The following is a 23,919-nucleotide window of genomic DNA, read 5'->3' as shown; positions in this document are numbered from 1 at the left end:
TTTCCTATATGATGTTAGCAGACAGAATAGCCATTACACAGTGTTAGAACCAACAGATAGTTAAACTTGAATTTCTCACACAAAAATTTTAGTCAAAATTGAAAAGAAGTTATAAAGACCTGCTCTGTCTAACTGTATTTCACAGAGTGGCCCTGAACCTTCTCTTCCTGTGGGTGCCCCCTCAGAAAGCTGTGTGCTAGCTGTGTGCTATGGTGGCCAGGGGCGGACTGACCATTTGGAAACTCGGGCACTGCCCGAGGGCCCGGGGTCAGTAAGGGGCCCCATGAGATGCCCCTGGTACCTTTTTCATAGGCTTTTTTGAGTTTGGGCAAGGACACAGGGGCCCCATGATCCCCTATTGCCCGGGGGCCCCATGAGTTGTCAGTCCGCCCCTGATGGTGGCACCTGTGCAGATGTGCTTCCGAGCCATGCTGTCAGCATCTATAGACACACACAGCACTGCTCAGTCCCGCTCCCTCCTCACAGGATTTGACTGACAGCAGCAGGAGTCAATGGCTCCCGCTGTTGCCTCTGTGTCCTGTGAAGAGAGAGATCAGAGCTTCTGCAGATGAGACAGAGCTAGATCAGTAGCATGCTCAGGTAAGTGTTTGTGGGGGGAGGAACAAGTAGTGGAAGGAATTCTAACTTAATGCAGAAACTGCATTGACCACTTCGCCTCTCACACCTGTTTATCCCATCTGGTCCAGAGCAATTTTTACATTTCTGTTATGGACCTGTTTATTCTGCAATAACTTTGTCATTACTTACGATAACAACGTAATACATATATTGCTTTTTAAGTACAAACAAGACTTTCTTTTCCTGAATATTGTCTTGCAACAATGATTTTTTTTCACAATCTTTAGACAATTAAACATAACGAAACTAAACACAACTCACTTTTTCTTTTTTTAATCAGGGTTAGTTTAAAAATAAATAGTGTTACTGCACATCAAAAGTATGCATTTTATTCTGTAATTTGTCCTGTTTAATATGACACTAAAATTTTGATTCTTGCACAAAGCATTGCAAAGTTATTTACAAATAAAGTAAAGTAGGGTGTTTTCAATTTTGCACTTTTTATTAATGTGATACATATAAAAAAATGTTAAAGGTGTAGAATTATTAATGAACAAAGCAAACAAAAACAAAAAAAAGTTTATATATTATCAATTAGTAAAATAGAAACAAACAAAAAAATCATCAGAGAAATTATAATTGAATGGAGAAGAATTAGTTATATAGGGTTGACTAGAGTAAACCAAGGGTAAATAAGGGGTTAAAATGAGGAATATTTAATTAAAAAAAAATTATCTTATTTTTACTTGCCAGGTTGCTTTAACTGACTTCATCTACAGATTGAAGTTAATCCCTTTGATCGGTAGGTGAATACACAGAATAGATACAAATATGTTAGTTTGTATCTTGCTGAGAAATGTTCTTGATAAACATTGTCAGACTTTGATTGCTCCAGTTGCCAGGACCTTCCCTGAGTGCTCGGGAATGCAGCTGTCATTAATCAGAGCTGAAGGGCACAAGGACTGGACATTCTACACACGTCCTGTGTACAATGATGACATTTTTGTGGACATGTTCAGAACGCCCAGAGTCTACAACTGGTTAAGGTAAAAACCTTCAGGGTCCATTTACGCGTGCTCCAAAATGTGGCATTTGACATTCTTTTTTAAAGCTCTCTGAATGCCAATAAGTGCACCTCTCACTAAATAAAATGGTTACCTTACAGCCCTGTTCATATTGTTTCATTTGCTTTGCTTTGCTTCAAAAATTATACCCCATGTCGCTTTTCTAGACCTTCAAAGCATCTCCAAAGTAGAGATGGGCTAGATGTTTGACATAAGTTCAACTCGAACATCGACCGTTAGTGTGTTCTGTGAACACACGAACGGTAAGGGAATTTGGCGGGCTGTTCGCCAGCTGCACCCCACAATGCACTGCACCCTGACAGTGCATTGTGATTGGCCAATGCAATGCGCCCTGACAGTGCATTGTGATTGGCCAATGCAATGCACCTCACCACATTTTTTTCTTTATTTGGTTTGGCGGTGGTGGCTCGCATAGTGATAGATGTTGGATTTACTTTGGGGGACATTTTTTTTTATTTTTGTTTACATTAAAGGACTTCTCAAAGACTGTCTCCTGTCATTTTTCCACTACACTTTTTTTTGTGAATGGGTACCCAACACTCATTCATATGGGGGGGGGCAGGGTCTGGGGGCCCTCTTGTTGGGGAAACTACTGAGTAGGGGATCAGCAGAGCTGGGGGATACTACTGAGTAGGGGATCAGCAGAGCTGGGGCTTACTACTCAGCAGGGGATCAGCAGAGCTGGGGCTTACTACTGAGCAGGGGATCAGCAGAGCTGTGGGTTACTACTGAGAAGGGGATCAGCAGAGCTGGGGCTTACTACTGAGAATGGGATCAGCAGAGCTGGGGCTTACTACTGAGAAGGAGATCAGCAAAGCTGTGGGTTACTACTGAGAAGGGGATCAGCAGAGCTGGGGCTTACTACTGAGAAGGGGATCAGCAGAGCTGTGGGTTACTACTGAGAAGGGGATCAGCAGAGCTGGGGCTTACTACTGAGAAGGGGATCAGCAGAACTGGGGCTTACTACTGAGAAGGGGATCAGCAAAGCTGTGGGTTACTACTGAGAAGGGGATCAGCAGAGCTGGGGCTTACTACTGAGAAGGGGATCAGCAGAGCTGTGGGTTACTACTGAGAAGGGGATCAGCAGAGCTGGGGCTTACTACTGGGAAGGGGATCAGCAGAGCAGGGGCTTACTACTGAGAAGGGGATCAGCAGAGCTGGGGGTTTCTACTGAGAAGGGGATCAGCAGAGCTGGGGCTTACTACTGAGAAGGAGATCAGCAGAGCTGTGGGTTACTAATGAGTAAGAGATCAGCAGAACTGGAGGTACTACTGAGTGGGGCATAAAAAGAGCTTGGAGGGTACTGCTGAGCCAGGGATCTGCTGAATGAGGGTAGTAATGATCTGGGGATCTGCTGAAAGAGGGTACTAATGATTTGGGGATCAGCTGAACAAATGTACTAATGAGCTGAGAATCTGCTGAGTGAGAGTACTGAGTTTGGGGTACTACTGAGCCCCTTTAAGGGCTAGTTCACACTACATGAATTTCAGTTGCTTTTTTTCTGCATCCAAAATGCACAGAAAGTAGGTTACATGGTTGTCAATGTCATAGTTCACATCAGTGCTTGAATTTCCAGTGCGTTCCAGCTGCAGAAAAAAAAGTAGAACATGCTGCATTTTTTTCTGCACAGAACTGTACTGGAATGTGGTAAAACACATGGTAAAACACATCAAAAACGCAGTGGAATGCACCAAAAACGCAGTAGAATGCACAAGTCCCTATTTAAATTGAAGGAAAAGAGAGGGGAAAAATGAACTGGAATGCATAAAAAAAACACCGGAATAAAAAAAAAATGTGTCAAAAATGCGCATGCAAAAACACATCCAGAACAGATCTGGACTGCATTTCTGTAGTGTGAACCGGCCCTAAAACAAATAGGAAATCAACACTCACAAGGCATTTGCTAAGATTCATTAAGCCCGGGTTCACATTTGTGTAGTGCGGAACATTACATGTGATTGGCACAGGAACCACACCGCATTCCTGAGCAAATCACATGCAAATTGTGTGTGGTTCTATTGGAGTCATACATTTTGTGAGGAGTTGTGCAGAAACCGCTGCGAATTCCACACCGCATCAGTGTGAACCCAGATAAAGCATGAATAAACACAATAAAATCATTATGGAAGCCTTTAAAAACACATCAAAAATGCACGTCGAAGTGCGAGGCTCTTTCATTTGTGTTCCAGGTAAAGCAAGTGTAAATGACCCCATAGAGTTGTTTTTACAAGCAGTGGAATCAGTGGCGTCCTGAGGCAGGTGCTAGGGGTGCGCGCCGCACCAGGTGACACCTACCACATGGGGTGACACCGGACCCTCTCCATGAAAAGGTTAGTTGTAAAGCAAGCTGACGATCCCTGCAGGATGGATTGTCGGCTTTCTTTACAACTTACCTTTTTGTGGAGTGGGTCTGGTGTCACCCTGTATAGGTTGCATGCCAACGATCCGCGCAGGATGGATCATCTGCTTTCTTTACAACTTACCTTTTTGTGGAGTGGGTCCGGTGTCACCCCCGTATAGGTTGCATGTTGACGATCCGCGCAGGATGGATCATCTGCTTTCTTTACAACTTACCTTTTCGTGGAGTGGGTCTGGTGTCACCCCCGTATAGGTTGCATGTTGACGATCCCCGCAGGATGGATTGTTGGCTTTCTTTACAACTTACCTTTTCGTGGAGTGGGTCTGGTGCAGGGGCGGACTGACCATTTGGAAACTTGGGCACTGCCCGAGGGCCCGGGGTCAGTAGGGGGCCCCATAAGATGCCCCTGGTACCTTTTTCATAGGCTTTTTTGAGTTTGGGCAAGGACACAGGGGCCCCATGTTCCCCTATTGCCCGGGGGCCCCATGAGTTGTCAGTCCGCCCCTGGTCCGGTGTCACCCCCGTATAGGTTGCATGCCGACGATCCCCGCAGGATGGATTGTCGGCTTTCTTTACAACTTACCTTTTCGTGGAGTGGGTCCGGTGTCACCCCCGTATAGGTTGCATGCTGACATTCCCCGCAGGATGGATCGGATCTGCGGATTAGGGAGCATAATGGATCGGAGTCTGATCCATTATGCTCAATCCGCAGATCTAATCCATTCTGGGGGGATCGTCGGAGGGGGTGTCACCAAGTGTTATCGCGCCGGGTGACACCAACCCTAGGGATGCCCCTGAGTGGAATACACCCAGGGGCGGACTGCCCATTTGGGTGCTCAGGCACTGCCTGAGGGCCCAGGATCAGTAGGGGGCCCCATGAGATGCCCCTTGTACCTTTTCATAGGCTTTTTTGTGTGTGTTTCGAGTGTGGGTGAGGACACAGGGGCCCCATAGTCCCCTATTGCCCGGGGGCCCCATGAGTTGTCAGTCTGCCCCTGAATACACCTTTACAATCCAAGTAAAGCCCACTTGAGAAACATTTCGTTTCCTCCTGCACTGTGTATAATAACCAATTGTCAGTAACATATACACAGGTAAGCAGCGTTCCGCTCTCCATCATAAGCCTGACACCGCCCCTTCTCCCAGCCAGCCTATTGTCTATGGGGCACGCAGCAAGGACTGTAGTAGGCGGAGCCACTCCATAGTGAATGACGTGCTAATAGCAGAGAGAGCCTTCTCATTGGACACTCGTCTGTGAGAGGCGGATTGCAGCGCCCCATGTGTAAGCCCCGCCCATTATTGTGTACGCCATGTAAGGAGTGCGTTCCATGCTGGCTCTATCGCGATCTATAAAGAAAGTCGGGAGCAGTGGGCACAGTGAGTGTTTCCTATTGGTGCAGCGGCTGCTTTGTGTCATGAAGGGTCCCCACATGTGTGATTGTTATAGTGACAGGCTCATGGATTGCTGAGTTCAGTGATATACTGACTGTATAGGAGATCGCAGTGACCGGGGCATGGAAATGCTGGATGTGGTCACTGATGACCGATGTCTTTGTAGATTCCAATTGGTAGTACATAGAGCGGAGTGCGGAGACTGCAGCGGGCTCAGGAAATATAGATGTATGGAGATCGGTGGAGGACGCACTGACATGGAGCTTTGTTGTTACTATAGTAATGGCAAACAGTCACGGCCTGCCGTGACGTATGTGGGCGGGTCCGATGAAAGTGTTCCAGGGACTGAGCTGTCAGCCAGACTCTGACTCTCTCTGGGACCCCTAGAAGGACTTGTGCACACAGGGAGTCTTGTTAGCCCCTCTGAACGCCTTTTGTCCGGGCAGGTGAAAAGCTGCTTAACCACTTCAATACCGGGCACTTTTACCCCCTTCCTGCGCAGGCCAATTAACAGCTTTCAGCGCTGGCACACTTTGAATGACAGTTGTGTGGTCATGCAACACTGTACTCAGACTCAGGGGCGGACTGACCATTTGGAAACTGGGGCACCGGGTTCAGTAGGGGGCCCCATGAGATGCCCCTGGTACCTCTTTCATAGGCTTTTTTGAGTTTGGGCAAGGACACAGGGGCCCCATGATCCCCTATTGCCCGGGGGCCCCATGAGTTGTCAGTCTGCCCCTGTTCAGACTAAGATTTTATCATTTTGTTCACGCAACTAGAGCTTTCTTTTGGTGGTATTTAAAGCGGAGCTCCACCCAAAAAGGGAAGTTCCGCTTTAAGGACTGCTCCCCCGCTCCCCATTAAGGATTGGCACCTTTGGAGAGCAGGGGGGGGAGGGGGAAGCGGGTACCCGAATTTGACAGGTACCCGCTCCCACTTCCGATCCGATCGCCTAGACCAGGAGTAGGCAACCTGCGGCTCTCTAGCTGTTGTGGAACTACATTTCCCATGAGGCATTGCAACATTACAAAACTGACAGTTACAGCTATGACTTACAGAGGCATGATTGAACTTGTAGTCCTGCAACAGCTGGAGAGCCACAGGTTGCCTACCCCTGGCATAGGTGATCGGAAACAGAAGGTGTCCTCCCTCCCCGTAGCCTTTTGGGAGACGTGACAGGTCCTAGAAGACTACAGGACCATTCACGAAGCGCAGCGCTACTCGTGCATGCACAGTGGGTACTCGGCTGTGAAGCCACAAGCTATCACAGCCGGGTGCCCACACTGAAGATACCGGCCTCCTGGAATACAGGATGGCCAGTGAAACGAGCTGTGGGGGGGACACCGCGGGACCAAGGGACAGGTAAGTGGCTGTTTTTTAAAAGTCAGCAGATACAGTTTTTGTAGCTGCTGACTTTCATTTTTTGATCGGTTGAGTGGAACTCCACTTTATTCACCACTGGGGTTTTTATTTTTTGCTAAATTAACAAAAAAAGACCAAAAATGTTTGAAAAAAAAAACACGTTTTTCTTTGTTTCTGTTATAAAAGTTTGCAAATAAATAATTGTTTCTCATAAATTCAGGCTGAGATGTATTCTGCTACATTTCTTTGGTGAAAAAAACCCAATTCAGTATTTATTTAGTTTGTAGGAAAGTTATAGAGTTCACAAACTATGGTATAGATCTGAAATTTGATCAATCCTGAAGTACTGATGGCCAATCTTGAGGTCCAAGAATGTCAGAACAGTACAGATACCCCCCAAATGACCCCTTTTTGCAAAGTCGACAGTCGGACGTATTTCATAAGAGGTATGGCGAGTTTTTTGAAGTTGTAATTTTTTTGTCATTTTTTGGAAAATGAAGAAATTAAAAAAATTATTTTCACAATTAAATTTTTACAGACTGTCACCAGTGCAGTACAGCGTCATCATATAACTGACATGGCGGTGATCAGGGACACTGACTGGTGACAGTACGAAAAAAAGTAATAGTTTTTTTAAATATTTTTTTTTTATATTACATTTTTCTCTTTTTTTACGATTTTTTTTTCATATTGCACTATGATCAAAGTAGTATAATGTTACCATAGTAACATTGTACTACTTTGGGGAAGTGATCAGTATTTATTTATTTTTTTTACACAATTTGATTAATTATAGCAAAAAATGTCTTTGCTATAAGCAAGCATTTAACTGAATGAAATCGATTCATTCAGGTTTTTCTTGTGATTAGCTCTGATTGGCCACTGCTAATCACATGACACAGATGGGCTGTGATTGGCCCAGCCTGTGCATGTGATCACTGTGACTAATCACAGCTAGACACACTTGTATACAATGGATGGCTTCCTTTCATGCATACAAGTGTGTCTAGCTGTGAATGGTCACAGTGATCACATGCACAGGCTGGGCCAATCACAGCCCATCTGATTGGTCACAGCAGGTCACATGATACTGGCAACGGGGCCGGTACACAGATCTGTCATCAACCGTGTACATGGCCTGTGACAGATCTTGCCACATTGCGGCCCTGCAGGCATGTGCAAAGCGAGATTCGGGAAAGACGTCATATGACACCCTCCCGGAGGGACGAAGTGTTTAAACCAAGTGGTTAAAAAATGCACCTAAAGCTGCGTATTGCATGCACATTCAGCCTGGGTTCACACTAATGCAGTGCGACACATCACATGTGATTCGCACAGGAACCGCACCACATCCCTGTGCATATCACATGTGATTTCTGTGTGGTGAAATTTGAGCCATACATTTTGGATATATAGACTGGACACCCTAATTCCTAAGGAGCTAAACCATTAACTACATTTCGGGGGAATTCCTTGAACAGTAAGATTATGATATTATTTATTATGGTTTGGTTCTCACTGGGGCTCCTTGGCCTTTATGGCTACTGAGGATCCTGGGATGGCTGGTCTATTTTTCCACGTCTGTGTCTTAGCCTTTATTATTATTTTCTAGATTTGATTACTAACTGTATATTTTAATATTTGGGACAGCATGGATTGTCTTGTTATTATGTTTATCTAACGTTGCTGACTGAAGCAGATAATTGGCACCACTTACTGCCTGAAATGTGTGTAATTAGCAAAATCAAGTTGGCGCCCCCTACTGGTCTTGAGGAAGCCTGTGTCTAAACAAGTGGGTGAAACGCGTTAACAGTAGCTTCCACAATCATGGGCTCCTTGGTTCTGTGACTTGATGTCTGGTGAATGGTGGTAAAGCAGTGCTGAGTACTGGAAAGTCCTTTCTGCGCATGTGCAGCTCCCATGCTGCAACGGAGGAAATGATGTGAGATGGGCATGGAGAGCGGTTCTCTGTTTTGCCATGGAAAGACGCTGCATCCACCTGGTGGTATCCAAACCCAGGATCACTGAGGCTATCTGCATGTGAGTTGAAGACACAGACCTTGTAATGCCAGAAGGCTACACTCGACTGGTAACAAGTACTGTTTAACCACTTCCTGACCACCCTATAGCAAATATGCTGCTACATGGCGGCACAGGTGTGCAAAATCACGTATATATACATGATTTTGCATTTCCGGGTAGGGGCGCATACGAGTCGCTTGTGTGCCCTACTCACACCGCCATTCACAGACGTGGCTGTCAATCACCGGGTCCCGGCCGGTGATTACTCACCGGCGAACGGTGATTGCCGACCATCTCCGATGGGGAGAAGAACTGTATGTAAACAATACAGTTCTCCTCCTGTCAGCTCGTGCACACTGCTTTGGATGGCTGTGTACAGCACAGCCATCCAAAGCAGTGTGATTACAGGGAATCACAGACACAAGTAAAACAGCTCACAATTAACCCTTTGATCGCCCCTCATGTTAACCCATTTCCTGCCTAGTGCCTTTAGTACAGTGTCAGTGCTTTTATTTAGCACTGATCACTGTATTGGTGTCACTGGGGATGTCAGTGACACCAAGTCAGTTCCCCCCAGTGTCAGAATGCCCACCACAGGTCCCGCAGCCCCGCTATAAGTCGCTGATCACCATTACTAGTAAAAAGAAAAATTCCAGTATCTATACCGCCATTTGTAAATGCTAAAACTTTCACGTAAACCATTTAATTGACACGAATTGGGGTTTTCTTTCAGCAAAGATATGTAGCAGAATACATTTTGGCCTACATTTATGGCGAAATTTGTTTTTTTGGAATTTTTTTTACTGGACATGTTTAATAGCAAAAAGGACGTAAATTTTATTTGGGTTTAGCATTGCATAAACACGCAATTGTCAGTTAAAGTAACGCAGCCCCGTAACGCAAACAATGGCCTGGTCAGGAAGGGGGGTAAATCCTCTGGAGGGCAAGTGGTTAAACTGTCTAGGAGTTGCTCCATGCTCACAGGGAGGCAGTATCAAGCCTCAGCTACCTTCAGTGTGTGGCTCTGAGTGAACTAGCAATCAGTATGCCATTGTGTGGATATTACCTTATCAAGTCTTTTCCATCTGGGTCCATATTGTTGAGAGTGTGACACCTCCAAATTATCAGAAGGACCATTTTGACCTAATACTTGATTTAAGAGACATCTTATGTATGGGCTCTATATCATTAAAGCCATCTACTGTGCTGTATACGGGTTGTTAACTGCCATAATATATGTGTTGGCTTGACACTTCCATCAGCAAACAGCTTTCTGCCAAGCCCATTTATCCAGCCTTTAATCCTACTCTGGCCATTCTCAAATTTTCCCTTTGCTTCATTATTACTGTTTGGATACATTATATCGGCTTTTTTGCATTTATGTGAGATAGGTTTATACAGTGTTGCAAATGAGCTGCTATCCTCAGCATTAGGTTTTATAATTTTCTTCCTTTCAAATTGATACATTATTTAATCTCTTTATGCTCAGTTTTGAGCAGAGGTCATGATATAAGAAATGATATTGCCGATAGTCAGACATCATCGTTAAGTCACTTTCAGTCTGGAATTTTTGGTTTTAATTGACAACGTTGTCAAACGTTTAATGGTGATGGGTGGAGGTGTATATTTTTGTACTGGTAATCTTTTTCATTTTGTTGATTTTTTTCATGGTTCTGTACTAAAATGTGCTACTAGTCAAACTACCTGGATCACAATAGTTACCTTCTTTCCTAGGGTTTCTTTCCCTTTATCTTGTTTTCTAGTCATTACTGTTCACCTTCACCATCACAGGAGTGAGTTCTCAGATGCTGAGCTCAGATCTACTACATCAGGGGAGAGAGAGAGAGCATGTGAGGGGCTTTGATTAAGAGAGAAAGCTCACTTCTGTTATGGTGAAGTGGGCAATAAAGACTAGGCCTCACATAGCAACAGCCTAGCAACATCCTGGGAGTACTCCAGTCAGGCTTCATGAGGTACATAAATGGCTTACACCTATAGCAAGGGCATTATTCAAATTTAGTCAGAGACACATATGTGATGCAACGTGTTTCCCAACCCAGTGGTGTATTTACCACAAGGCAAACAAGGCATTTGCTTAGGGCGGCATTTTTTAGGGGGGCAGCAGCATCAATCAGGGGGGCAGCTGCATTTTTCAGGTGGGGTAGGCAGCACAGCCCCCCCAAAGGGAAGGGATGGAAGAAGGGACACACACAGAATGGGGACAAGGTGGGATCAGAGAGAGGCAGCGGGCTGCTTGATGGTGTATGCAGAGCTTGAGTCGTTCCCTGGGATGTCTGTAGCTGTGAAGGTGAGTGTCTTCTCTCTTGCAGAGTTGGGGAAGGGCGTTGCCAGTGTATGGGGGTGGTTTTAGTGAAGGGCTCTCTCAGGTGGGGGAGCTGGGGTGTTGTTGGTCAATGTCAGACTCTCTTCATGGGGGAGGGGGGTGTTGGTCAGTTTCAGGGTCTCTCCGTGGGCAATTTTTGTGTTGCCTAGGGCAGCCCGAAACATATATACACCACTGGCCCAACCCCTGCCCTTCTCACCAACTCATGACAAAGGACCTGCCAATCTCACAGGGCGCTGTCACTTGCATAACAATGCCACTTTCAGCTGCACCCTCCACAAAGATTTTCCAGCAATGTGCCAGCAGCCTGAGAGCAATTGTCACTGGGTCAGGTTAATTACACAATTAACCCTTCAAACTGCCACTACCGCCTTTTTACAGAGAAGGAGGAAGCTCACAAATCATAGCAATAACACTATGATTTGAGCATAAATGTCTGCAACACACACTGTCACCACAGACAGGTATATTCAGAGAATTATAGCATACAGTAGCAGAGACAGGGATTCTTTAGTTTGCAATAAAAGCTTTAGAGACAGTTTCAACACTTTTCAAAATAGGGTTTATTACTAAAAAGGTCAAAATGGTGCAATTAAAATATTTACAGAAAAAGATGTTATAAAGAGATAAAGAGAACAATAATGCAACAGAGAGATAAAAGAAAGGAGTTAAGAAGGCAGAATACTTGCAAAGTCCTGGTTTTAGCAGAGTCCAATTGTCCGAACAAAAATGTGGCCTTGGCTCTCAAGTCAGTTAAGATGTTTCTTGGTTGATGTTAAACAAGAGCTCCCTTACTAAATCTGGTCAGTCCCTTTCTATGATATCAAAGGGGTGTCGCCTGAGAACGACTGACCAATCATCTGGTTTAGGGGATGGGTGCTAGGAGGTCACCAAATTTATGACCAAGTCCCAACTACAGTTTCATATTAATATTAATAACCTCTAATACGTGCAGGTGGTATTGTAGCAACTGGCAGATTATTATTCAGAATTATATTTAGAAACCAGGGATACCAAACACAGCATACCTTGTTACCCAGGTGGGAGGAGAAGATGCCTGACATGTACAGCTTCCACTTCTCTATTGCGCCCAATCATTACAACATAGTTTGCTATTATGCACAGACACCATTTATCTGCATAGGCAGGTTTCTGGTAAAGGTGAACCAGCACTGTAATTTTAAATTTCAAAGAGATTTTTTCAGGATACCAGCTGATTTGTAAAAAAAAAAGGCCTGCTAAACAACTGTATCTCTGGAAATTGCTTTTCAGAGGGTGGTATAGCAGTGACTGGCAGGCTTTTACCGTTGTTATTAAGAGTGAAACAGAATCCCACATTTTGGGTTGTCACCAGAACAGGAATAGAGGAATCTTCCAGTTACTATTATTATTCAGTATATTATACAGGATTTATATAGTGCCAGCAATTTGCACAGTGCTTTACACTATAAAGGGAGATAGTACAGTTACAACACAATTCATTGTGTTAGATGAGCCCTGCTTCTAAAAGATTACAATCTAATAGGGAGGGGCAAGTGGAATAAAACAAAGTAACTGTGAGGGATGAACTGATGGAAGAGCTAAAAGTTCAGTTGTTAGCTGAAGGCAGGATAGGCTTCCCTGAAGAGATGCATTTTCAGGGATTGCCTGAATGTGGACAGAGTAGGAGATAGCCAGACAGATTGGGATAGAGAGTTCCAGAAGATGGGAGAGGTTGGGAGAAGTCCTGAAGACAAGCATGAGCAGAGATGACAAGGCAGCAGGAGGTCTTAGGAGGAGTGGAGAGAATGGTTTGGGTGATACAGTTAGGTTCATATATATTTGGACACAGGCACAATTTTAGTTTTTTTTCAGGTATTTACAAAAAGCTATATTCATATATTCAAGCTATAGTTATATAATGGATATGGGATGAAAGTGCATACTTTGAGGTTTAATTTGAGGGCATGTACATCCAAATTGGAGGAAGGGTTTAGAAATTACAGCTCTTAAGAGTACCCCCCCCCTTTTTCAAGGGACCAAAAGTAATTGGACAATTGAATCAGAAGCTGTTTCATGACCATGTATGGGCTACTCCTTCATTATTTCTTCATCAATTAAGCAGGTAAAAGGTTTGGAGTTGATTCTAAGTATGGTATTTGCATTTGGAATCTATTGCTGTGAACCTACATCATGAGTTCAAAGGAGCTGTCCAAGCAAGTGATAGAGACCATTGTAAGGCTTCAAAAATGAAACAAATCCATCACAGAGATAGCAGCAACATTAGGAGTGGCTAAATCAACAGTTTGGTACATTCTGGGGAAAGAAGAATGCACTGGTCAACTCAGCAACATAAAAAGGTTAGGACGTCGTCGGAAGACAACAGTGGTGGATGACTGCAGGATCCTCTGTATGGTAAAGAAAAACCCATTCACAACATCCAGACAAGTGAAGGACACTCTGCAGGAGGTGGGCGTATCATTGTCAAAGTCTACAACGAAGAGAAGACTTCATGAGAGCAAATACAGAGAGTTCACCACAAGGTGCAAACTATTCATAAGTCTGAAGAATAGAAAAGCCAGATTAGAATTTGCCAAAAAACATCTAAAAATGCCAGACCAGTTCTGGAAAAGCATTCTTTGGACGGATGAAACTAAAATTAATTTGTACCAGAATGATGGGAAGAAAAAAGTGTGGAGAAGGCTTGGAACAGCTCATGATCCAAAGGCACAACATCATCTGTAAACCATGGTGGAGGAAGTGTGATGGCATGGGCATGCATGGCTTCTAGTGGCACAGAGTCATTGGTGTTTATTGATGATGTGACAGAAGACAGAAGCAGCCGGATGAATTCTGCAGTGTTTAGAGGTATACTGCCAGCTCAGATTCAGCCAAATAGAGCAAAGTTGATTGGACGGCGCTTCACAGTACACATGGACAATGATCCAAAACACACTGCAAAAGCAACCCAGGAGCCTTTAAATGAAAAGAAGTGAAATGTTCTGCAATGGCCGAGTCAATCACCTGATCTCAACCCAATTGAGCATGTCTTTCACTTGCTGAAGGCAAAACTGAAGGCAGAAAGACCCACAAAGAACAACTGAAGACAGCTGCATTTAGAGCCTGGCAAAGCATCAGAAAGGAGGAAACCCAGTCTTTGGTCATGTCCATGGGTTCCAGACTTCAGGCAGTCATTGCCAGTAATGGATTCTCAACAAAATATTAAAAATGAACATTTTTATGATTATATTCATTTGTCCAATTACATATGAGCCTCTGAAATGGAGGGGCTGTATATAAAAATGGTTGCAGTTCCTAAAATTTGTACTTGATATTTATGTTCAACCCCTTGAATTAAAACTGAATGTCTGCACTTCAAAGTCATTTGGATTGTTTTGTTTAAATTTATTTTGGTGGCATGCAGAGCAAAAGTCTGAAAATTGTGCCTGTGTCCAAATATATATGGACCTAACTGTATATTGAGATAGGATTGATGTAGCTGTTATTGTAAATGGTTTTGTATGGTGTTCTTAGTATATTGAGTTTTATTCGTTGGGGCAGTTGTAAGCCAGTGGAGCGATTTGCAGAAGGGTGTAGTAGACACTGGGCAGTTGGTAAGGTGGATGAGTCTGGCAGCAGCGTTTATCATAGACTGAAGAGGTGATAGCCTGCATAGTGGTAGGCCTATGAGGAGGGAGTTACATTAGTCAAAGTTAGAGATAACAAGGGGGTAATTGATTTGCTCGGTGGTTTCCTTGGTTGAAAAGGGATGGATTTAGAGATGTTATGAAAGCGAAGTCTACAAGATTTGGACAGTGATTGGATTTCGGGCTGAAAGTCCAGGATTACACCTAGCACCCTGGCATGAGGGGAGGGACTGATAGTTGTATAATTGATCTTGATGGAGAAGTCAGGGTATGGGGCACTGGTGGGGAGATATTATGAGCTCTGTTTTAGAGAGACTGAGTTTGAAGAAATGGTGTGACATCCATACTAATATGTCAGTTATTAAATTTATAATGCAAGAGGAGACTGAAAGGGTGAGATGGGGAGTAGAGTGATATATTTGGGTGTCACCAGCATAGACATGTTATTGGATGCTGTGACAGTTTATGAAGTGACCAAGGGAGGAGGTGTAGATGGATAAGTGGTTTAATTAAAGAACCTTGGAGGACCCCTGCAAAAAGTGGAAGTGGGGAGGAGGAGACAGAATTGTAGACAACACTGAAGTAACACTGTGATAGGTAGCAGGAGAACCAAGAAAGAGTAGAGTCTTGGAGGCCAATGGTGTGGACTATCTTGTGGAGAAGCAGGGTGGTCAATAGTGTCAAAGGTTGCAGAAAGGTCTAGTAGAGTATAGCATAGTGGACATTGGTTTTAGCGCTTACTAAATAGTGAGTTATAGTAGGGAAGTTTCTGTGCAGTGAGCAAAATCCAGACTGTGAGGAGTCAAGAAGGTTGTTGGTGAAGTTAGAGCTCAGGCAGCTGTAGATGAGGTGTTCTAGAAGTTTAGAGGTAAATGGGAGCAAGGAGATTGGTCTTAAATTGTTCAAGCTGGTTGGGGTCAGTGAGGGCTTTTTAAGTAGAAGGTACCAATAGAGATGGAGAGATTGAAGGTATGAGTGAAGAAGCATAGGATAGAGTAAGAAAATGAGGAAACAGGGTCCAAAGGACAGGTAGTAAGGTGGGCTTCTGAGAAAAGTTTGGTGACCTCTTATGTATAATGAGGTCAAAAAATGAGAGTATTGAATATGGTTTTAGACAGGTTATGTTAAGTGGGGTAAATATCTGTGTGGTGGAAATGTCCCCTGAAATGCATCAGTCTTGTTTTTTAACCACTTCCCGTCCGGCCGTTGTATATAAACGGCCGGACGGTGGCACTGCAGGGTCGGGTGGCCGTCTATAAACGGCCTCCCTGCACCCTGCTTGTGCGCGCTCCCTGGGAGCGCGCAGCACCGCGATCCGGTGCCCGCTGTGTCCTCCGGACACAGTGAAACACTGATCGTCGGACGGGACCTCTGTACGAGGTCCCGATCATGTGATCACTGATTGGCCAATCAGTGATCACATGCAAAGTAGTAAGCAAGATATCACTTGTGACATCATTGCTTACTACGTGTGAAATCTGTGAATGATCACAGAGGTCACATGGTACAAGGCTATTCACAAAAGCCTTGTACCATGTGACAAGCTGTGACCAATCACAGCTCACTCAGTACTTCTCAATGAGTGCAAGAATGCACACAGAGAGAAAGAGAAATGATTGCTTTTACATCCTATATGGGTGTAAAAGCAATCAGTGTAAAAAAAAAAAAAAATCTTCATCACCCCCCACAAGTAGTACAGTGTCACCATGGTGACACTGTACTGCTAGGGTGACCGTATGTAAAAAAAAAAAAAAAAAAAAAAAAAATAATAATATAAAAAAATAAAATAAAAATGTAAAAAAAAATGTTTAAAAATTATAATTTTTGCTTATAAACTAATTTGGATTTTTTTTTTTTACTAAAAAGATAACGGAATAAATTTTGGCTAAGATTTATGATGAAATATTATTTATTTGCAAAATTTTATAAAAAAAACACTTTTTTTCAAAATTTTTGGACATTTCATTTACATAGCAAAAAAAATACAAATCCCAGTGGTGAATAAATACCACCAAAATAAAGCTTTATCTGTCTCAAAAAAATGGTAAAAAATTCATTTGGGTACAGTGTTGCATGACCGCGCAATTGTCATTCAAAGTGTGATAGCGCTAAAAGCTGAAAATTGGCCTGGACAGGAAGGGGGTAAAAGTGTCCGGACAGGAAGTGGTTAAGTGATTTACAATCTACTAAGCAGTGAATGAGTTACTGGCTAGAGCATTAATGTTAGAGAAGAGAGAGTAACAAAATATGTTTCTTTGGCAGCTTGGAAACAGGAATTGTATTTTAGGAGGGCAGATTTGTATAGGGTGAAAGTTTTCAGGGATTTGGTTTTATGCCACAGTCTTTCAAGAGCTAGGCTGCACAGAGAACCACTGCACAGAGAAGTGGCCAGGTCAGGGCAGGACAGGATAAGACATTATCATAGGTGTGGTCAATAGCAGAATAAAGACGGGTTAAAGAGGCAAAGGTTTTTAAGCGTAATTATTTAATGTTTGGAGATATAGGTGGGGGCCCTGGTGACAGTCATAGATTCCCTCACTTATAAGGGATTTTCTCTCGTTTGCTGTTTTGGCTATGGACAAGAAAATATCCCTAATGGCACGCAATTGAAAAAACTGGCAGAAGTCACAGCCCGCCTTACTCTATGCAAAATATAAAAAAAAGAATGCTGTTTTCTGACAAAAAAAAAGTAACTTCTTTTTTTTTTGTTTTGACTAGTGTTTTAGCTTAAAAATTGTGTAGCTGTTGATAAAAAAGTATACATTTTATTCTATAACTTATCCTGTTTAATGATACTACAATTATGATTCTGGTAAAAAAAAAAACATTGCAAAGCTATTTACATACAAAAAAAATTTTTTTTTGCTAAAAAAACCACTAAAAAACGCAAACGTGGGAAAACGCAGCTAAATGCAGCATAACACTGCTAAATGCTAATGGAACAATGCTAAAAAAAAAAGCTGCAAAACTCACGTTAATGTGACTTTACACAGCTAATGTTACCAGCATTATCAAAATGCCCAGTGTGCATGGAGCCTGAGTTAAGTACTGATAGGCCTCCCATGTCCTTTTTCATATGTACTCTGATTCTGCTAATGTGTGGAACTTTACCATTTTAGATAAACAAAAAAGTAATGTGTGAATTGGTAAAAAAGTGCCTGTGTTTAATGTATGAAGGGGCTGAACATAGGACATACAAGAACTTTGGAAGGTAGATCATTTTAATTAGGTTATTACTGCCGCTCAGATTTAATCGAATTACCCCAGTTTACATTTGGCTGACATAGTTTTAACTAATAGGGTCAGAGTCAGTGTAATGTAACTTTGAGGGAATTTTGGATCATGATCTCTACCTAGGTACTTCAGTTTGTCAACCCATTAAAAGTGGGTGTCAGATGGGGAAATGTTGTGTTGTGTTGGTCCACTAGGAAAGAGAATATTTTTTTTTTCCAGGTTAATTTTTAGACCTGAGAAAGTATCAAATATTTAAATAATTTTTCACAATTAAGTAAATACAGTCAGAGGGACCAGCCCTGCCTTGTATCCCTTTAAAGCTGGAGAAAAGGAGAATTACAATTGTTTGGGAAGGCCATTACTACTTGGGGTTTTGAAAGACTGAATGGCAATTTTGAGTTCATCTTCTGTAAATGGGTTTTCTATGTGGAATCTTTACTCATGGTCTGGTGTTAGGAAATGGAATGTTATCTAAGAAATAATTCAGGTCCTGATGATTTTATGATATAGAATGTAGAATCCTATGTCAGGCAAGAATGGGACAACATTCTTCTCCCAAAACCCCAGCAACTGGTCTCCTCAGTTCCTAGACATTTGCAGGGTGTTGTTAAAAGAAGAGTGGATGCTACACAGTAGAAACATGGCCCTATCCCAACTTTTTTGAGATGTGTTGCTTCTATAATTTTCAAAATTCTCTTTTTGTTTTACAATGGTAAATTTTCTCTGTTTAAACATTTGATATGTTTTCCATTTTCTATTATGAATGAAAAAGGCTTTATGAGATTTTCAAATCATTTCATTCTGTTTTTCTGTACAGTATATTTAACACAGTGTCCCAACTTTTTTGAAATTGGGGTTGAATGTAAGGGTGCCTAGGCATTCCTGCACCTACAGCCACATAGCTGCCTATCTGCATCATGACATCTAGGGCACTGCTGCATTTGACAACTGACAAAAAGTAAAATTTGGTAGTATCAGTACTGTGATGCTCACTGTTCTCCTTGCTGGAGGCCCTAATATGATGTGGTAAAGCCCTGCCTATATCAAGATGGCTGCCTCCACACAGAGACACAGTGCAGAACAAGTCATAGGAAGTCAGCAATCAGCTGCAGGTAGAATGCAAACAATACTGTTGACTAGTCCTATACCCTCTGCCGGCTTTTTTTTTTTTTTTTAGGCACAGCCTTTAAAGTTCCAGGATCTATGCTGTTAGGAAGCAAAGTAATGAATATCCAAGAAATCAGAGTAGCAGAGTAGCCAAAGCCTACTTTTTATTCATGGCTTACCTATTTTTAATTTTTTTCTTATATAAATTTTTTTTTTATTCGGGTATTTATCTCTCAAGGCCCCTTTCACATAGGTGTTCCATCCATCCATTTTTCATCCGTCCATCGACAGATGAAAAATGGACAGCAGTGCATTCCTATTGGCAAAGAGATGTAAATGGATGTTACCACTTTTATATCAGTTTTTCATCCACTTCCATTCAGGTCCATTTTTTTTAAACAGAACAATTCTCTATTTTTGTTCCATTTAAAAAACAGAAGCAGTCCAAAAATCGGATATTAACGGAACAGAACAAAACGGAAGATAAATGTTAACTGCTGTGAACTAATGTAAACTGAATCTGTTTTTTTCTTAGCAAAAATGTGACTGAATGGATGATGTCCGTATGAAAGGGGTGTAAAGGGTCTTTCACATCTGCCATGTTATTTGATGAAATCCAAGTGGGGGATATTCTCTATGAACAGGGGCGGACTGACAACTCATGGGGCCCCCGGGCAATAGGGGATCATGGGGCCCCTGTGTCCTTGCCCAAACTCAAAAAAGCCTATGAAAAAGGTACCAGGGGCATCTCATGGGGGCCCCCCTACTGACCCCGGGCCCTCGGGCAGTGCCCGAGTTTCCAAATGGTCAGTCCGCCCCTGTCTATGAAATAACTTTACTTTCTTGCATTAACATGTAATATGTCCTATTCATAAAATAATGTGATGTTTGTTGTTTTAGGGGCTTTTGGGAAATTTGCAGCTGTCCACAATGGCTACTTTTTCAGTTGATGATGAAATCTCACTACAGACAATGGTTAGACAACTTCTGCAGAGCGTGAAAGAAAAACTGGCCACTGCACCGTCTGCTGAATGTGCTGAGGAGATCTTGCTACACCTTGAGGAGACAGATGAGCATTTTCACAAGTAATTCCATTGTGTCTGTATTTGTTCACAATATGAACTTTTTAAATACTAACATCCATGTAGATGTTGTTGATTGATGTACAGTATGATGTATGTCATGTGGCAATATCCTCACTCACTATCCAAACACTTTGTGCTCTGTTTGTAAAGTAGCAGTGTGATATTATAGCTGTCAATATGGGGTTTATTTACTAAACCTGGTTGACTCAGAATCTTGGGTACCTGTGCATGGTAGCCAATCAGCTTCTAACCTCAGCATGTTCAGTTAAGCTTCAGCAATAAAACCTGGAAGCTGATTGGTTTTTATGCAGAAGTGGACAAGATTCTGAGTCAACCAGGTTTAGTAAATAAACCCCTATATGTCTGTTTAGAGAAATGTTACATCAGTAAAAATCCTGCCCTTCTTTTCAGGCAGGTTAGCACTGGCTCAGCAACTACTGTATAAGTCTAGGATCACACCTATGCGTTTTCCGTTGCATTTTGCAGAAACGCACAGCAGTCCATTTATCATAAATTCCTATGGGATAGGTTCACATCTCCACGTTTTCACCCAGTGCATTTTTTGGAAAGGGTCAGGGACTTTTTTAAACGCAAAACGTTGCATTTTTGGTCCAATAGACTTTAACAGAGATGCTGCAGAAATGCATGTAGTGCATTTATCCCACTGATAAAGTGAAGAACATTGAGGAATTTTTGGAACCCCTAGAGGGGCACATCTAAAGGAACCATGAAGGTCTGAATGCAATCTATTGAGATCCTTATACTCACATCTTTGGACTTCAACACCATTACCTATGTATCAATGTTCTTCGCTTTATCAGTGGGATTTTTACAGATTTCCCTAATGATAAATTCACATTAATCATATATGCATTATACTCATGCACCACTTTATATATTTTTTTTTTCATTGTACTCTTTATTTATTTCACTTTTAGAACCATTTAATATAATGATTTATTTCCATCACTGCTGGTTACTCAAGAAAATAATTACCCACTATTTAGTTGATATGGCACACCTACAAAGGAGGTAATGAGATGTATACTCTAATCTAATTAACCTGCATATGTGCATCCTATTAGGTTGACATGAAGATGACAAGCCTTTTTTGATTCTCCTGAATTCATGATAATCCACCATTTATTCCTAAGAACCTATCCATACATATTTTAAAGTTCACTAAGGAACAGTTAAAGTAGAAAACGAATTTACTAGTCATCCAGTAAGGAAATTTCATCTGATGAATATAGAAGAATCCCTACAGCCTCGCATTGATCAATTCTGCCCATACAGCCATTTTGAAGACGACAAACGTTTTTTATTTTAATTATTTGATTTTAAACATTATTGTCACATGTTCACCATGTCCATGTCCACCTTTTTCATGATCCATGTGATCTAATAAATTCATTATTGCATTCACTTATGTAGTGATATATTACTCCGCATAGGATATTAATAACCATCTTTCAGGCGGGTTTGCATTAGTCAACTGCCACTTTGTTTTTCCTGGCCAGTGATTACCCGCTGGCGCCCGATGCTTACCGAGCATCTCCAATGGGGAGGAGGACTGTTTTGTTTACTAACAGTTCTCCCTGTCAGCTCAGGCACACTACTTTGGATGGCTGTGCACAGCACAGCTATCCAAAGCAGTGTGCTTACAGTGAAGAACACTGACATGGCCCCCCTAGTAAAACACTCCCTGCACACAGTTAATCCTTTGATCGCCCCTCATGTTAACCCTTTCCTGCCCAGTGCCATTAGTGCAGTTTTTTTGTTTTTTTTTAGCACTGATCACTGTATTGGTGTCACTGGGGATGTCAGTGACACCAAGATAGTTCCCCCCAGTGTCAGAATGTCAGTCCCACAGTCTCGCTATAAGTCTCTGATCGCCGCCATTACTAGTAAAAAAAAAAAAAAAATTCCAGTATCTATACCACCATTTGTAGATGCTATAACTTTTACGTAAACCAAATAATTTACACGTATTAGGATTTTTTTTAGCAAAGACATGTAGCAGAATACATTTTGGCCTAGATTTCCGACAAAATTTGATTTACTGGACATGTGAATAGCAAAAAGTAAAAAACATAGTTTTTTCTCAAAATTGTCAGTCTTTTTTTTTTTTATAGAGAAACAAATAAAACACGCATAGGCATTCAAATACCACCAAAAGAAAGCTCAATTCATCAAAAAACAAGGACGTAAATTTCATTTGGGTGCAGCGTTGCATGATTGCGCAATTGTCAGTTAAAGTAATGAAGCGCCGTAACTCAAAAAATGGCCTTGTCAGGAAGGGGCGTAAATCCTTAGGCATGCAAGTGGTTAAATATCGATTGTTTTAGTTTACTTTGTTTACTTTAGGACTCCAAGGTAAGTGGAGCACTATTCAAATGAATGACAGCCTGGTCATGTGACCTAAATCACATGACCAATTTTTAAACTATTAACCTTTTCCAGTCTGAGCCAATTCTGATATTCCGCTTTTACATGTAAAAACATATTTTTTTTGTGCTAGAAAAATACTTAGAACCCCCAAACATTTACATATTTTTTTAAGTGTTGCATATTTTTATGTCAAACAATTATTTTTTGGAAAACATACACTTTAATGAGATTTAATGCACAAAAACACAAACTGTTTTGTAAAATAATAAAGATAATGTTATGCCGAGTGAATTGATACCAAACATTTTACACTTTAAAATTTGCCTGCCCGTGGAACGATGGAACACTATGGTACCTAAAAATCTCTATAGGCTACGATTTAAAAGCCTTTAGATGTTATCAGTTTAGAGTTACAGAAGAGGTCTGGCGATAAAATAATTTCCCTCGTTATGGCGTTTGCTGCGATATCTCACCTGTGGTGAGATTGGTGTTTACATATGCGTGCAGGACCTACATGCATGTTCACATTTGCGTATGAGCAGAGGGGAAGGGGACTTTTTAAGAGGTTTTTAATTGTATTTATTTTTCTATTATTATTGTTTTTTTTTATTTATTTATGTTTTAATCTATTTTATTTCTGTCGGAAGGGATGAGCAATATTCCTTGTGATAACATTGGCCATGACAGGTCCTTTTTATGAAGAGACCTGGGGTCTGTTAGACCCCATATTTCTCCTCTGGCCTCCAAAGCATCTGATCAAATCAAGATCAGTTTGATCAGATGCTTGTTGAAGTCGGTAACAGCTTGTTTACAGGAGACCGAATCCGGAAGTGACAAAGTCCTAGTCGCTTCTAGTTTCTGACGTCACACAGTAGAAGGAACAACATCCATTCTCCCAATATTGTACCAAAAACGGGATACTGCTGGTCACACACTTACTGAGCTCCACGATCGCATGGGAGAGCCAGGTAAAGGCGGTAGCGAGATGGTGGTGGGACTCTCTTCCACTGTTGTAAAAGTAATCCAGTGGCTTCTTAGCCACCAGGGTTACTTTTACATTGAAGGGAATTGCTGCCACTAAAAAAGGATATCTCGATCAGTGCTGCAGCTGCAGTGATGGGCGAGATATATCATCCTCCCAATTCAGTGATGTACTGTTACATCGCTGGATGGGAAGTTGTTGAAGATGTTCTAGTTTTATCTGCAGGCTCCACTCCACAATCTGCATTTTATGAATGGAACCCAAAATGCAGGCGCAGTGTGGAATTGCTTTGCATTGTCTAGTGGATAGTCCTCCAAATTATCAAAGCTGATTTACAGGGACCTTGTCAGT

At 42.0% G+C, this 23,919-nt stretch overlaps 1 protein-coding gene across 2 annotated transcripts in view; it reads left to right on the top strand.

Moving 5' to 3' along the window:
* The first annotated feature begins 5,303 nt into the window (after positions 1–5,303).
* Positions 5,304–23,919, top strand: part of TBC1D32 (TBC1 domain family member 32) — a 471,851-nt gene continuing 453,235 nt past the window's right edge. For both annotated transcript variants that reach the window (XM_089685349.1, XM_089685348.1), the window contains exons 1-2: positions 5,304–5,400; positions 20,011–20,195. In XM_089685349.1, the coding sequence (XP_089541475.1) occupies positions 20,041–20,195 (155 nt within the window). In that variant the 5' untranslated portion in view covers positions 5,304–5,400; positions 20,011–20,040. The remainder of the gene's footprint in view (positions 5,401–20,010; positions 20,196–23,919) is intronic.

This window comes from Staurois parvus, unplaced genomic scaffold (genome assembly GCF_062004578.1).
Source record: "Staurois parvus isolate SC_StPar_1 unplaced genomic scaffold, SC_StPar_1.0 ptg000372l, whole genome shotgun sequence".
NCBI lineage: Eukaryota > Metazoa > Chordata > Amphibia > Anura > Ranidae > Staurois > Staurois parvus.
The sequence above is the reverse complement of the archived record's forward strand: the minus strand, read 5'-3'. Positions and strand labels throughout refer to the sequence as shown.